General features: G+C 37.1%; 1 protein-coding gene across 2 annotated transcripts in view; it reads left to right on the top strand.

Moving 5' to 3' along the window:
* efna1a (ephrin-A1a) overlaps nt 1-7,202 on the top strand; it is a 35,256-nt gene extending 28,054 nt beyond the window's left edge. The window contains exons 2-5 of one of the 2 annotated variants that reach the window (XM_020932757.2): nt 1,214-1,509; nt 2,993-3,058; nt 4,390-4,488; nt 6,092-7,202. In XM_020932757.2, the coding sequence (XP_020788416.1) occupies nt 1,214-1,509; nt 2,993-3,058; nt 4,390-4,488; nt 6,092-6,213 (583 nt within the window). In that variant the 3' untranslated portion in view covers nt 6,214-7,202. Of the gene's footprint in view, nt 1-1,213; nt 1,510-2,992; nt 3,059-4,389; nt 4,489-6,088 lie in introns of both variants that reach the window. The other variant, XM_020932756.2, reaches the window with a different exon arrangement.
* Nucleotides 7,203-15,184: the final 7,982 nt, after the last annotated feature.

Below are 15,184 nucleotides of genomic sequence, written 5' to 3'. Positions count from 1 at the left end.
TGTTGCTCTGTGGCACGCGCTTGATCAATACGTAATCAGCTTTTGAGACGTATATTTGTCCCCACTCAGATGCCATTACCTGTGTGATCAGTCTCCTGCTAGTTGGATTAGCGTAGCATAGCTCAATCATCAATTCACAACATCAACTTTTAATAACTTTTCTTGAGCCTAAAATTGTGCCGACTGTCTTTGAATACATAGTTTTGCCTTATTATAGACATGCACCCATAAGATACTGGCACAGACACTGAAATTTTGTAAATCAGATATCAGTCCTAAGATATCGGTTCAGTTTATATCCTATTTTGGTCTGTAAACTGGTGTAATTAGACTATATACTGGACAATGTTGGCCCAAAACACCTTGTAAAATTGAACTTGTGTTTTATCAAAGCTGCTCTGTAGTTACCTTAAAGGATAAATAACAGTTACACAACACATTTGGATCATTGTTTTAATAAATAAATAATAAATAAATAATAATCCGTCCTGGTATCGGTTGATTTTGGATATTGGCAGATACTTAAAGCCACAGTATCACCATCAGTATCGAAACAGAAAAAGCTGGATCAGTGAGTAGAAACATGTAGTTTGGAGCCAAGTTCAGACTTTGAGTTTTAAATGGTTAAAGTCTGTATGGTTTATATTTAGAAAATTAATATTGAAGTAATTTCTTTAATTGATAACAGTACTGGTATTAATCTTTGGCATTGATACTGAAAAATTTGCTAGATCAGGTATCGGCTTCCAAATATTGGTTCGTTCGATACCCTGGTTAGACATACAGTATAAATCAGATGTGATATGATTATATACTGGTCATAGTCAGCCCAGAAATGTTTGAACTTTTATTTACACAAGTTGTTCTGTAGTTTCTTGAGTGATAAATAACAGATTACATAACGCGTTTGGATACATTTTATCTTATTGTATTTTTAGTTTTAAGGAAATAAATGCTGTTTTCACTCTCCGCACTGATATTGGTTAATATCGAGTATTGGAAGATACATAAAGCAATTGGAATCGGAAATAAAAAAGCTGGATCGGGGAAATATGTGATCAGTATGTGGGTTGCAATAGTTCTTATTCATACCCCCAAGCTTGGATGAGTGAATGGTGGTTGCATAAGACATCCCACCTATAAGTTATTTCATATAGTTACACGATATTTAAAATCTCACTGACCAATCATCTCTCTCTCTCTGTTTGTACAGGTTTGTATGGGATGACTATGCAGTAGAGGTGCGACTAAATGACTACCTGGACATCGTGTGCCCTCACTATCCCGAGGGGGAGGTGCCTCAGGTGGATGCAGAGCGTTATGTTCTTTACATGGTGGAGCGAGAGGATTATGAGACCTGCAAACCCCAGTCCTATGACCAGATGAGGTGGGAGTGTGGACACCCCTTTGCCCCTCACGCCCCGGAGAAGTTCTCTGAGAAGTTTCAACGCTTCACGCCATTCACGCTGGGCAAAGAGTTTCGCCAAGGAGAAAGCTACTATTATATCTGTAAGTAGATTCACAATGATAATTACATAGTTTGAATTTATAGACTTAGACTTGGATAAACTTTATTGATCCACAAGGGAAATTATTTGGACACAGTAGCTCACAGCATATTATAATAACAAAGAGAATTTGTATAATAAATTCTAAATAAGTAGCAGAAATAGCAAGAGAGTATTATATGCATATGTTCAAGTAAAAATAAAATATAGTTATAAAAATATATCTCAGCTAGATACATGAGGTTGTAAGGAAAGCAGTGCAAAAATGATAAGATGATTGACATTGTACATTATTTTTTCCAATGCTATTTTCTTAGAATAATTTTTATTATTGACCACTAACCACTGAATTTGAAAAAAGTTTGCAAATACTAAAGAAATTATTAACAATCGATCTCTATGCTGCGTCATAGGCCAGAATGTTGTGATAATATTTTTTAGTAAAATGTATGAAAATATACTTTTCATACACAATCAGTTGTGTATTTTTTATAATGTTGTTTCCTCATCACAAACATACCCGGAGTTGTGTTTTGTTTCATTCACACAAATCCTACATATTTAGGCTTCCACCTTATGATGTCATGTGGTAATAGAGGAAGTGCCCCACTGTGTTTTTAAACTCCACACACCTTCACTAGAAACATTTGGATAATTTCAACCCTGGAATTGCCAATCTCTGCTGAATAAAGGGTGAAAGGTAGTTGTTAACTTTAAAAATACCACTACATGACATCACAAGGTGGAGTTATTTAAACAAAACACAACTCCAGGTATGTTTTTGAGGAGGAAACAACATTATAACATGGCTTAAGTTTCAAAAGAGGACTGTACACTCAGTTTTAAAGCAGCCTATGTTATAATTACATTTTCCTTCTATAATATGCAATTAGGATTAAACATTACCTCTCATATCCAAGAGAAATGTCGAAAATGTTTAATTTTGCTTGTAATGGTGGCTTTGGGAACACATGCTCCACTGTGGCTACAATTTGGTTTCAGAAAAAAAGAAGAAAAGTCATAAAAAATAAAATGTGGCAATTTCTCAAACTTGAATCAGTACAGTATATGCCCAGAATAAGCAAAGTTTATTACACTGTTGATAGCAATCTCTTGTGTGGTAGTAATAGTCAGATTGGGTTACAACAGGCCTGTAATTGGGTCAGAGTTGGGTGCTTGCTGATTTGTTGGGACATGATAGAACTTGTTGGCGACTTGAATTGAAGCTGCTTAGTTCTGGCAAGCGCTGTGGAGTTCCCTTTGCCAAAAACACAACCGCAAAGTGAGCAGTGCTGCCTATAAGCGTAATTAGACACACAGTAGGACATAGGACATACTTGGTCACAGATGGTCCCCTTAAATCTCTGTCCAGCCTTCTGTTCGCTGCCAAGAGCTCGTGTATGGGGGTCAGTGGATTAAGGGGCCTATGGGAGGATAAGTGCATTAAGTTGGGATGTTAACGCCTCTTGTGTCCCTGTTCACAGCCAAACCCTTGCATCATCACGGACAGGACTGCCTCCGACTCCGCGTGGACGTGGTGGCCGCAGACGGTGAGTGTCCCACAGTGATGACATCAAAGCAAGCTGTTATGACATATATAGTGTTTTAAAGGTCCCATATTACACTATTTTATGATCTATGTTTTAAAGTTGGTTCCCCATCAAAAACAACCAGAGTTGTGTTTATTTCATTCACATGTTTCATTCCCACACACAAATCCTGAATATTCAGACTTGGTTCTTCTCTCAAACGGAAAACATTCCACGTTCCACATTATGATGTCATGTGTTAATACAGGAAGGGCTCCACTGTGTTTTTAAACTCCATACACTTCCACTAGAATCATTTGGATGAGTTTAGCCCTGCTATTACCAATCTCTGCTGTTTCATGACATCATAAAGTGGAACAGAGCATTTTGAGTGCAGGATTACTCAAGCATGTGTGAATGAAACAAAACACAACTCCAGGTATGTTTTTGAGGAGGTAACAACATTATAACACGGCTTAAAGTTCACAAGAGTCAGTTTAGTTTAATATAGGACCTTAAAAAAATATCAAAACCTAAACTTTGACTTCATTAGTTTGAGGAGAAGAAAAGTACCTGCATTATTGATGTAATTCATCCTTTTAATTAATTCATGGTACAGGCAGAATGAGTTCCTTTACACAGGTACACAAACATTACCACATATGAATCTATCTTACTGTCAAGTACTGCATATTACACATGTATGACTGGATGTCAGTACTTGTCAACGGTAAGAAACATATGCAACTTCAAGAACACCAGGAGAATAGTAATCAAAGTGAAGATTAATTTGCTTGCTTTTAGAAACAGACCTGCTTTTTTCTATGGAAATGTCATTGCTTTGCCTGGAATGTTCCACAGTATGACATTAAACAGCTCTATCTTACATTTATTCAATTACTGGTGGTTTTATAGCTCAAAAATACCTAGAAAAACAGGCATTCTGACTGTGAGCTGGGTCGTCTCTCCACAGATCTGACCCTTTACTTGGCCTTGTATGGTCTCTTTGAAGAAAGAAAGGTTTAATACTGTGAAACATTCCAAACAAAGCAAAACATCTCCATGGGGAAAAGCATTTGACAGACCCTCAACCAAAAAAGTTACACAATAGACACACTTAGACAAACTTTATTGATCCACAAGGGAAATTATTTGGACACAGTAGCTCACAGCGTATTATAATAACGAAGAAAAGTGATATAATAAATTCCAGATAAGTAGCAGAAATAGCAAGAGCATCTTTACATCTAACTCTACAGCAAAAATACAAGACCACAACACTCTTACGTACAGCGTGGCTATGCTTGCAATGCTCAGGTTAAGTAGAGTTAACATTCTTTGTTTTCCTCCAGGCTCTAAAGAAGCTCGTGTGGGCAAAGCAGGTCCAGGAGGCACAGCGACAGTCGGGGCAGGGGGCGGAGCTCACAACCCGTCCAACAGACTGCCAGCAGGTATATGGGCCAAGCTAAAGTCCTGCTTAATTACCATGCACTGTAAAACAATACACTCACTTTTCTAATCCATGTTATAATGTTGTTTCCTCATGACAAACATACCTGGAGTTGTGTTTTGTTTCATTCACACATGTTAAAACACACAAATCCTGCATAGGTAACAGCATCCCAAACTGGTTTAAAGCTCACAAGAGTCAATTTTGCATAATTTGGGACCTTTAAAACTCCAACACGTGTAACTAATGCGTGTTTAGCTCCTACTCTTCGATGGGCCCTTACGAAAACACTGTAATGGGTTTATGGCTGGGTTATAAATGAGATAATAGGGAGGTGGTCAGCTGGTTGTAAATCATTTAAATTATCTTGTCATAATACTAGTACATAAGACACAAGGGTATGGTGCTGTGTTGTTTGCAACTGAGTAGTGGAAAAAATAAAACACTGAAAATCACAGACATTTTGCAGTGTTTAATTGCTCTGAATTGTTCGGCAGTTTTTCTAATTGTGGTGTAATAATCGTAATCAATCAAGGAAAATTGCAAAGCCCTTCTGTAGCTCTAACTTTATTAATGAATATTGTTGTATTGTTTTAAAGGTCATATATTACACAGAATTTACTCTTGTGAGCTTTAAGCCATGTTAGAATGTTGTTACCCCCTCAAAAACAGACCTGGAGTTGTGTTTTGTTTGAGTAATCCTTTTTATTATTAGTCTATCTACATCTCCAAAGCTCAAAATGCTATGGTCCAACTTATGATGTTATTTAGTTAGAGTGTTTTCTGTTTGAGAGAAGAAATCAGCCTAAATATGCAGTGTTTGTGTAATAAACATGTGTGAATGTAACAAAACATAACTTCAGATTTGTTTGTGAAAAGGAAACAACATTATAACATAAATCAGAAAATGGCATCATCATTACTTTAGTAAGCAGTTTATTTATTTATACATATTTTTTTGCATTTTCAATTGCTTTAAAACAATATTTCAGAGTGTTTATGTTTGCGTTGAGCGTGTGAAGAGAGAGATGGGGCGTGAGAGGGTGTTACTTTATTTTATTTCGTTTTTATTTACTTATTTTGTCTATTTTTGTTTTTTGCGAAAGGTGCATTGTGTAACTTTTCTGGTAGAGGGTCTGTCAAATGGTTTTCTTCATGGAGATGTAATTGCTTTGTCTAAAATGTTTCACAGTACGATAAACCTTCCTATCTTCATGGAGACCAAACCAGACCATGTTACAGGTCAGACCTGCGGAGAGGCGACTCTGCTCACAGTCCGAATAATTGTTTTTCTAGGTTTCTTTGAGCTATAAAACCACCTGTAATTGAATAAATGTAAGGTTTTTGTTTGGACATTTCTGGCAGAGCAATGACATATCTATAGAAACAAGTACGTGATGGACCTTCCACCAGAAAAGTTACACAATGCAGCTTTAAATATTCAAATAAAATCTATATATGAGGATCATCCATCAGTCATAGAACTCTGAACCACTGTAATGTATCTGGTGTTGTTTGGGATTACAGCACAATGGGATTATATAGATAGGCTTAAGTTTCCACAGTTTTAACTTATATTGGTTTCTCTTTTGTTTTTCAAGCAGACGACCCGGTGGTGATATTCCCCGATGTCCAGAAAAGTGTCCGGACAAACTCAGCAATTACGACGTCACTCTCCATCTTCTCTTTACTCATCCCCTTTTCATTATTGCTCCTATTACACTGAGCAGAGACAATGAGACTGCTGTTTACAGACTTTTTCAGGGACTTACAATGAAGACATGAAGTCCGTAGGGGATCTAACCACTGACTTAAAACTAGAAAAAAAAAAAAACAAGATGGCGGTTTTGCCTTTGCCCAGTGCTGGTCACATGGGAACAAGATGAGACGGATCTTGAAACCGTTGTGGAGAATTCAAGACAATGCAAGGTCTGTCTTCTGAATGTGACAATGTTCCTTGGAAGATTTATGGATTTCTAAAACGGCAGATGAACAATCAGCGTATTCTGGTTTGAGTCCAAAACCAGTTGACCTGTCCACCCTTGTGCATTGTGTACTTTTGGTTGTACTGTTCTCGTAAAAGTATTGAAATCTCCCTGTGTTTTTCTGTATATGTAGCAGGGGAATACTGTCGTTCTACCTTTGCTGTAGCACTCCACTGCACAGTTCAATCTCCTCATCGCTACGGTGACGTCAAACGCTTTGTGCCACACGGCGGTTTTGTGTACATTTCTGTGAAGATAATTTATGACAGCTGTTTTACTGTAAATACTAAGTAAGTTCTCTCAAAATGTTTACTAGTTTTCCTTCCTTGTATATGTGCGCAAGGAGGAAAAATGTGGCATGGTATGTTTTGCTGCCAAAAAAAGCAAATACGGACTTGTTGTTGCGAGAGGCAGGACTTCTCAGATTGCTGGATTTTTGCCACTTTTTTCTGCATAAAATGTCAAAAAGAAACTGGTTTATGGATGATCTTGAAGCTAATGCTAACCTTGTGTGCTATGGTGCTCTCCCATTCATTCTTGTTCACAAATTCTAGCTACACCGGATTTTTTGAAAAGACTATATTTGGACGCGGCTCCCAAGTTGCCAAGCACACACCACACTGACGGACAAAAGCACAACAGTGTATGACTACCATTTTGTAAAACCATGAATTCTTGTTACTTATTTTGTACATGTGTAATTAAGAGTGTATTATATGTACATAGCCTACATAAGATTATATTAAACTGTTTGAGAAATATGCTAAATGTGAAATTTTCATGTGAAATAAAAGATATTTTTGGAAACTCAAACTAACGTCCTTGTTTTTGGTTGTGTTAAAGGTCCTGTATTACACAAAATTGACTCATGTGAGCTTTAAGCGATGTTATAATGTTCATCAAAAACATACCTGGAGTTGTGTTTTGTTTCGTTCAGACCCTTTATTATCAGTCTGTTTACATCCAATCCAATCCAATTTTATAGCACATTTTATAAACAAAACAAAGTGCTTTATTAGGAAACCAATAGAATCAGTAAATAAAATAATAATAATAAATCAGTGAACAAAAATAATAAACTCAATATATAAAAGGAGTACAAAAAAATATAAAATAGATAAAAACAATAAATAAATAAAAGACACAGAGGGCCACACAACTCACGTGGTGTTAAAAGCCAGAGAAATAAAAGTGGGTTTTAAGACAAGACTTAAAACACTGTTCGGATGTCGGGGGGTCAGAGCGTTACAGAGTTTGGGGCCGGTCACGGAGAAGACCCTGTTCCCCTTGGTTTTAAGTCTCATCCTCGGACCTCAGAGCACATGCAGGGTTGTAAATCTGGATGAGGTCCGAGATATACTGTGGTGCCAGTCCATTTAAAGCTTTAAAAACAACCAATAAAATCTTAAAATCAGTTCTAAAATTAACAAGAAGCCAGTGCAATGATGCAAGAATTGGGGTAATGTGCATTTGCTCCCTGTTAAAAGATGTGCAGTTGAGTTCTGGACTAATTTTAAGTGATCACCAAAGCTCATATTCCTCTGTTCCACCTTGAGATGTTATGAAGAGGAGCTTTCATGTACAGTTTACTTTTTCTTCATTAGAGATTGGCAATTCCAAGGCAGAAATTATCCAAATAATTCTAGTGAAGGTGTATGGAGTTTAAAAACACAGTGGAGCACTCTTTGTATTACCACGACATCACGACCATCACAAGGTGGAACAGTGTATTTTCTGTAGGACAGAAAATCTCTAATGTGTAAATATTCCTGGTTTGCGTGTTAAACGTGTGAATGAAACAAAACACAACTCCTGGTATGTTTTTGGTGAGAAGACAACATTATAACAGAAAATAACCACAGAAAATAGATTTATATGAGCTTTTTCACAGGTTTAATCTGGGTTCATGGGGTGGTTTTGGTGTTGGAAAAGCTGTGAGGAAAACTAGTCAATTTCTGATGTAGATAACGAACACTGTGGAGGTAGGAAAATAAATGAAAAGGTTTGTATACAGTAGAATGAATGGGATCTGGGCCAAGGTGACCAGATAGAGAGAAAGCAACATTGAGATAGCGCTTTAACAGTTTATCCAGTGGGGGGTTCATCTTTCTTGGCAAGAGTCCTAATGCCTTCAGCAAAACCACAGAACATGCAAAGAATGGACCTTAAATGAGGATCTGCGATCCCTCAGCAACAAGCAGAAATAATGATCTCAGTACAAAGTTGGAAATGAAAAGAAACATGCTATGCTTTGGTTCATATGAAGGTTGGAAAAAGAAAAAAAAAATCAATGTTCAGATGCTAAAAACACAAAATAGAGATATGGAAGTGTCAATACAGGGACACATACTTAATATAAGAAAAAGTGTAAGTGCAAACTGGTAGCCTTGGTACATTATAGAGTTTGTCATTCCTCTACTGAATGTTTGAAACCTTGAGAAGTACACAGTGCCAATACTGTATACAATTTTTGAACAAAAATGAATGATAATAAAATTGTTGTGAGGATTTAAGCTTCTTTGCAACGACATCTCACTGCTTTGACAAACTGGACCAAAAGTGAGATGGGAGACTATAGGGAGTGACACTGTAAACGTAATTCTTGTATGCCTGCATGTTTATTTATGCATTTATGGTTATTTAAAGGTTTGCTATGTATCTTTTCTGTTGAAGGGCAAGTCATCTGCAGATAATCACACTAGGCCAAGTTACAGGTCTGATCTATGGAGCGGCAACCACACTCCCACCAAAAATGTATGCTTCCATGTTTTTAAACCAATAAAAACACCAAGTATTTAATATATACAAGAAAACTTTAACTGAATGCACTAGAAAAAAACAATATCTAAAATTACTTACTTCCTCCCACTCCTTTTTCGGACACAAGTAAAATCTGAGTGACATTTATTATTATTATTATTATTATTATTATTTTTATTATTATAGAAAAGAAATATTTACTTTTTGTATTTTTGTATTTACCTTTTTTTTATGCATGTTCTATGCATTACTGTCCAAATAAACATTCATTCATTCATTCATTAACTTAAATTAAGAACATCTGACTTTATTTGAGTAGTTTCAGCCTGACAAGTAAATTTAACTACCAATGGAATAAGTGACTTTTTATTCATTCAAGTAACATTTGATTTTTTTTTTTTTTTTTGTTATTTTAACTGCAAAAGTTGTTGTTTTTCTTATTTTAAATGTAGCAAGATGTATTTTCATGTTTTAACTACTGGCAAATAATTTTACTTGTCAAGTGAAATTTACTCAAATCATAATAAAACTTTCTTAATTTAAGTCATCTTAACTTGACTAGATTTTGTTTTTTGCAGTGTGCCTTACAATGGAGCTTTTCAGGCAAAAAAAAAATCAAATCTCCAAGATCCTCCACCAGAAAAGTCACGCATGCATCTTTAAGTGTTCTCAGGTGCATTAGTGTTTATATGCTCTAGTTTAAAAGTCCTATATTACTATTGTTATCTTTTTGCAGTTATAATGTTGTAACCTTGTCAAAAACAAGTGTTTTGTTTCATTCACACATGTTTGTATAGTTATTATTAGTCTATATACATCTCTAAAGCTGAAAATGCTCTGCTTCACCTTGTGATGTCATGAAGTGGTAGTTTTCATGTTAAGAGCTTCTTTTACTTTTAGTTCAGGAAATGCCAGGCCCAAAATTATCCAAATAATTATAGTGAAAGTGTATTGAGTTTAAAAGCACAGTTTCCTGTATGATGACAAGACATTATAAGATGGCACAGAGTGTTTTCAGTTTGAGAGCCTAAAAATGCATGGTTTATGTGTTTAACATATGCAAATGAAACAAAATACAACTCCAGGTATGTTTGCAATGAAACAATATGCTAAGAAAGCTTGAAGATTGACCTGAATTCAACCCACGGATATGGCACTATCAGTGTTGTCCCTTTTGGCTCTGGTTCAGGTTCCTTGTTCCTGTGTTATCTCTCCTCGGGCCTCCACCCACAGATACCTTCACCAACCATTATCTTCTATTGTCACGAAGCAAGTCAGGCCATTGTTCCTCCTTGCTCTTCTTTCTTCATCTTGTCTTCGCAATCCCTGAGGACTTTATGGCAGTGACCGTAAAAGCATCTGTAACTTCAAAATGTTGTGCCAAGCCTGCCTCTCCTGCACACACATCTCCTCCTCGGTGTTTTCAAAGGGGCAGTAGTCGTAAATTTAAGTTTTCAGGACAGGCACTCTTAACCCCCCTGACCCTAAACAAAAGAGCACTCCTGCGTCACAAACATACACAGATACTAGTATGTCCTATTTGCTGGTGGTTCACAGGGAAGGGTCTGAGTAAATGTAGAGGGTGAGTGTGAAAGGGTTAACGCCGTTGTAAATGTGAAATACTGTTCTGAGTAAAGTCAAGTCAACAGCAGACAGACAAAAAGGACCTGTTTAGGGGTAAAGGTCTTAACGCACTGACTGGGTGAAGTAAATAGGAAAAAGGTGTCTTAAAACTGAATGAGGGTTTGACATACCAGGACATAGTCAGAGGGTCAGAGCAGGGGTAAACATTAGAAATAAACTGATATATACATTTGTACTTTTTAGTGTATCAGCTATCAGCCTTAAAGTTCTAAAATTGACTCTCGTGAGCTTTAAGCCGTGTTATAATGTTGGTACCTCCTCAAAATTATACCTGGAGTTGTGTTTTGTTATTATTAGACTATCTACATCTCCAAAGCACAAAATGCTCTATTCCACTTTGTGATGTCATGTAGTGGTAGTTTTCATGTTAACATCTAACTTTTACTTTTTGTTCAGAGACTTGCAATTCCAGGGCTGAAATCATCCAAATGATTTTAATGATGTTGTTTGGAGTTTAAAAAAACACAACAGAGCACTTCCTGCATTACAAAATGACATCACAAGGTGGAACAGAGAATTTTCTGTTTGAGAGAAGAACTCTGCTTAAAGTGACAGTTCAGACTTTTGGACATAGGGCCTCATTTCCTAGGTAGCCAGAGTGTTGGAGATGTGTGGACACACTTTTTTAAATATTCCATCAAGTCCTTGTATTTGCAGATGTTGCTGGTGCTAGGCTAGTGCATGTCAATGGCCATAGTTAGCCTGCCACTAAAAACAGTCTTACCCACTCCACAAAACACCCGAAGCAAATCTATTATTACACCAGACTGTCCATTTAAATGTCTGTGTTGATAGAATAATGTTTGAAATAAAACTAACCTTGCATTGCATGAATCGTCGTATGTTGAGGGACTATTTTCTCATGTATCAGTCCGCCGCTGCTAAACTTTGTATCAGGAAGTACAACTCGCTGCTGCTGCACAGACATAAGTCCTTCAAATGCAAGGTTGGTTTTGCTTAAATTTACCTAAATTTATTCTATCAACACAGACATTCACATCAACAGTCTGGTGTAATAATGGATTTGCTTCGAGTGTTTTGTGGAGTGGGTAAGACTGTTTTTAGTGGCAGGATAACTATGGCCATTGACATGCACTAGCCTAGCTTGAAGATAGAAAGGTTTAATCCCATACTGTGAAATATTCCAGACAAAGCAATAACATGTTCACGGAGAAAAGCATTTGACGGACCCTATATCAGAAAAGTTACACAATGCACTTTTAAAGAACACTATAACAATCAAAATAATGGGTGAGTCGACATTTAAACAACACAAAACTAAACAACAGAGACACAGGTGTTTTGTTTTGTTGTTTTTTTTGTTTTTTTTGCTATTTAAAAACTGAAAAACACAAGATTTGCTGTTGAACACTGAAAGAAAAACTATCATCAGCATCATTATTCTTAACCAAAAAAAGTAGATGTAATAGGAACAAAACGACACAACACACGTATCAGGAAAATCAGATTGTAGTTTTTATAGTGGAATAAAATGTTCAGACAAAACAAAGAATTACCTTTTGAACAACATAGTATCAAGACTGTGGAGTCATTTTCCCATTAAACTTGAAACTTTACACTTTGGAGACAATGTAAACTTAACAAAGTCACAGTTGAAAAAAGGAAACAAGGCAGATTTTTCAAGGACCAAGAACATCACAGCAGAGTAAATTCATTACAAGAGACAACAGCTCCGACTCGGGCTGTGTCATGAAGAGATAAACGTGGGTTTGCTAACAAGCTGCAAAGTGTGAACTGTGACGAGACCACATTAAATTATAACAAGAAATAAACAAACTTGTGTTCTTAGTATTTCAGGTAAATATGGGTAATTAACTGTGCACCACATAACTTTTCTGGCTTTTCTGGCTTTTTCAGTCTAACTGTTGCAACCTTGTCTCCATAGAGATCTTATTTTGTGCCTGGAATGTTCCATAGTATATTAAACTACTGGTAGTTTTCAGATTTTAGAATGTGATGTGGTGTATATTCCCAAATGGGGGCAAGGGTCAGATTTCCCGATTGATTACATTGTGCTTTGCCATGAACTATCCAAAAGGTAAACTCACAAATGATGAACCTGGTATTTTCTATTATTATATACACCCCACATACAACATCATTTTACATTTTAAGAATTGTAATTTTAGCTGCTCTAAATCTGTATTAATTAAGGGCCTGTTTACATGAGAAAGCTTGCAGGTAAAAATGACAAAATATTTTATTGGAAGTGCTTTTCGTTTAGATGGTGGCAGCGTTTTTGGAGCTTAAAAACGCAAAAATTTTAAATCACCCTCCAGAGTGGAAAAGTTGAATGCACTCCGCTGTAGCATTTCCATCTATACTGCCCAAGACACAGAACTCTGGTCAGATATGCTCACATCGCGTACGCATTCACATCACACACATCACCGCCTAATGTCACCACCTAGCCACCTGGCATGCATACCCAATCAAATTCCATACACTTTTGCATCACCGTATGTACGCAGATTTCCTCCCGAAAACATTCATCTAAACTCAGAATAAAAAGTGAAGACGCGACGCCACTTTTGCGTCGTTTGTTCAGACCGTCATCATATAAACATAGCCTAATATTGTCCTATAGAATGTTGTTATGTCGCCTGAAACCCAGCAATTATCTATTTCCATGGAAAGAAACAGATGACACTGCCAGGCCATGTCAGGTGAGATCTGTGGAGAGGTGACACCACACACAGTAGGAATGCAAGTCAAGGTATTCTAGCAAAAGAAAACTGAAACTGAATAAATGCAAAATCGAAATGTTTAATGCCATACTGTGGACTAGAAATGCACAGATGCTGGTATCGGATATTTGCACCGATATTGACAATTGTGATGGATTAGATATCAGTTCCAAGATATCTGTTCAGCTGATATCTCATTTTGGTCTATGAAGTGGTGTAATAAGATGAAAGCCCTATTCACATGGGATAAATATACAACCTGAAAACGTCTGGTAATTTGCAAATTACCGCGGCCGCCCCACCTCTTTGTTACTTGCAGCGCGTTCGCACGGGATAAGCAAAGTCTGTAAATTACTCTATTTTACTGACACAGAGACTGAAAGAGAAAAGAACACAGAAAGAAAAGAAAGAGATAGAAAAGGCGTGCAATTACAACAACAAACTCTGAGATGCAGATTCGCCCGGGACTAGTATTATCACCAGACATCTGTGTTTGGCGAAATATAGTCGGTAATTTGCAGTGGAATTTTTACTTTAAAATTTACAGGCATGAAGCATTTGCACTGGATTAAGATCTCAGGCATTCTCAGCAATAATTACAAATCACCAAAGGTCCCCCGGTCATACTAATCCCCTGCGAATAGAGCTTTACTGACCAATCTTGCCCCAAAGCACCTTGTATTATTCAACTTGTATTTTTTTTAAAGCTGTTCTGTAGTTATTTTAAATGATAAATAACAATTACAAACACGTGTAGGTCATATTTAACCTTACACCTTTTGGGTTCAAAGAAAATAAATCATATTTTCAGTTTCTGCCGCAGTATTGGTTGAGGTATCAGGTATTCCAGACCTCTCATGGATTCTGACAACCCACCAGAAAAGTGACATTGTACAGTCCAGTAGATTCAAACTTTCCAAAAGATTCCCCACACCCTGCTTAGGACGTGAAACACTACTACTCAACAAATCATGCAACACAAACCTGTTTCTATGAGCCCCTGTTGCATCTGAATATGTTTTTTTATATCCTGTAAGATCGAGAATAATAAAAACTCTTCTCTAAAACACATTTGATTTGTGAGAGCATCTTTAGATTCGGAAAATGATCCAATAGCAAGACTCTATAAAGCACTAAAAATGAGGCATGTATGACCCATAGAGAGAATCCAGCGGGTGTGAGGGGGCCAGCTGGACTATCTCCACTACATCTGACTCAGCCCTCACTATCATCAGTACACATCATGCTGGTCCCTGTGCGCCTGTAGCATATGTTAACCCACTCCAGAGCACTGTTACTGATAGCGTCTGCCTTACAGGGCCGCTGGGAGCCACGCTAGCCTTATTGTAGCTATTTGTAGCATTTATAAGCTCCCAACAAGAGCTCTGAGTGCAGTAAGTATGAGAGCATGTGTTTACGAGAGATACCATGTCCTGACCTATGAGTGACATTTTACACTCATTACTTTTATGCGGCCATCGGATTAACAGTGATGTTGTATTCCTGTGGCTGAGTGCCTGTAAAGCTCAGGGTGAGACAGGGGGCAGAGGGGCAGGGGGCAGGGGGCACAGACGCACAGGGGGGCAGTGATGGGAAGAAT

Source organism: Boleophthalmus pectinirostris, unplaced genomic scaffold, assembly GCF_026225935.1.
Source record: "Boleophthalmus pectinirostris isolate CB_2022bp ecotype Guang Dong unplaced genomic scaffold, ASM2622593v1 HiC_scaffold_21, whole genome shotgun sequence".
In the NCBI taxonomy this organism is placed as follows: Eukaryota; Metazoa; Chordata; class Actinopteri; order Gobiiformes; family Gobiidae; genus Boleophthalmus; species Boleophthalmus pectinirostris.
Note: the sequence above shows the minus strand (reverse complement) of the source record. Positions and strands in the feature narration are given on the sequence as shown.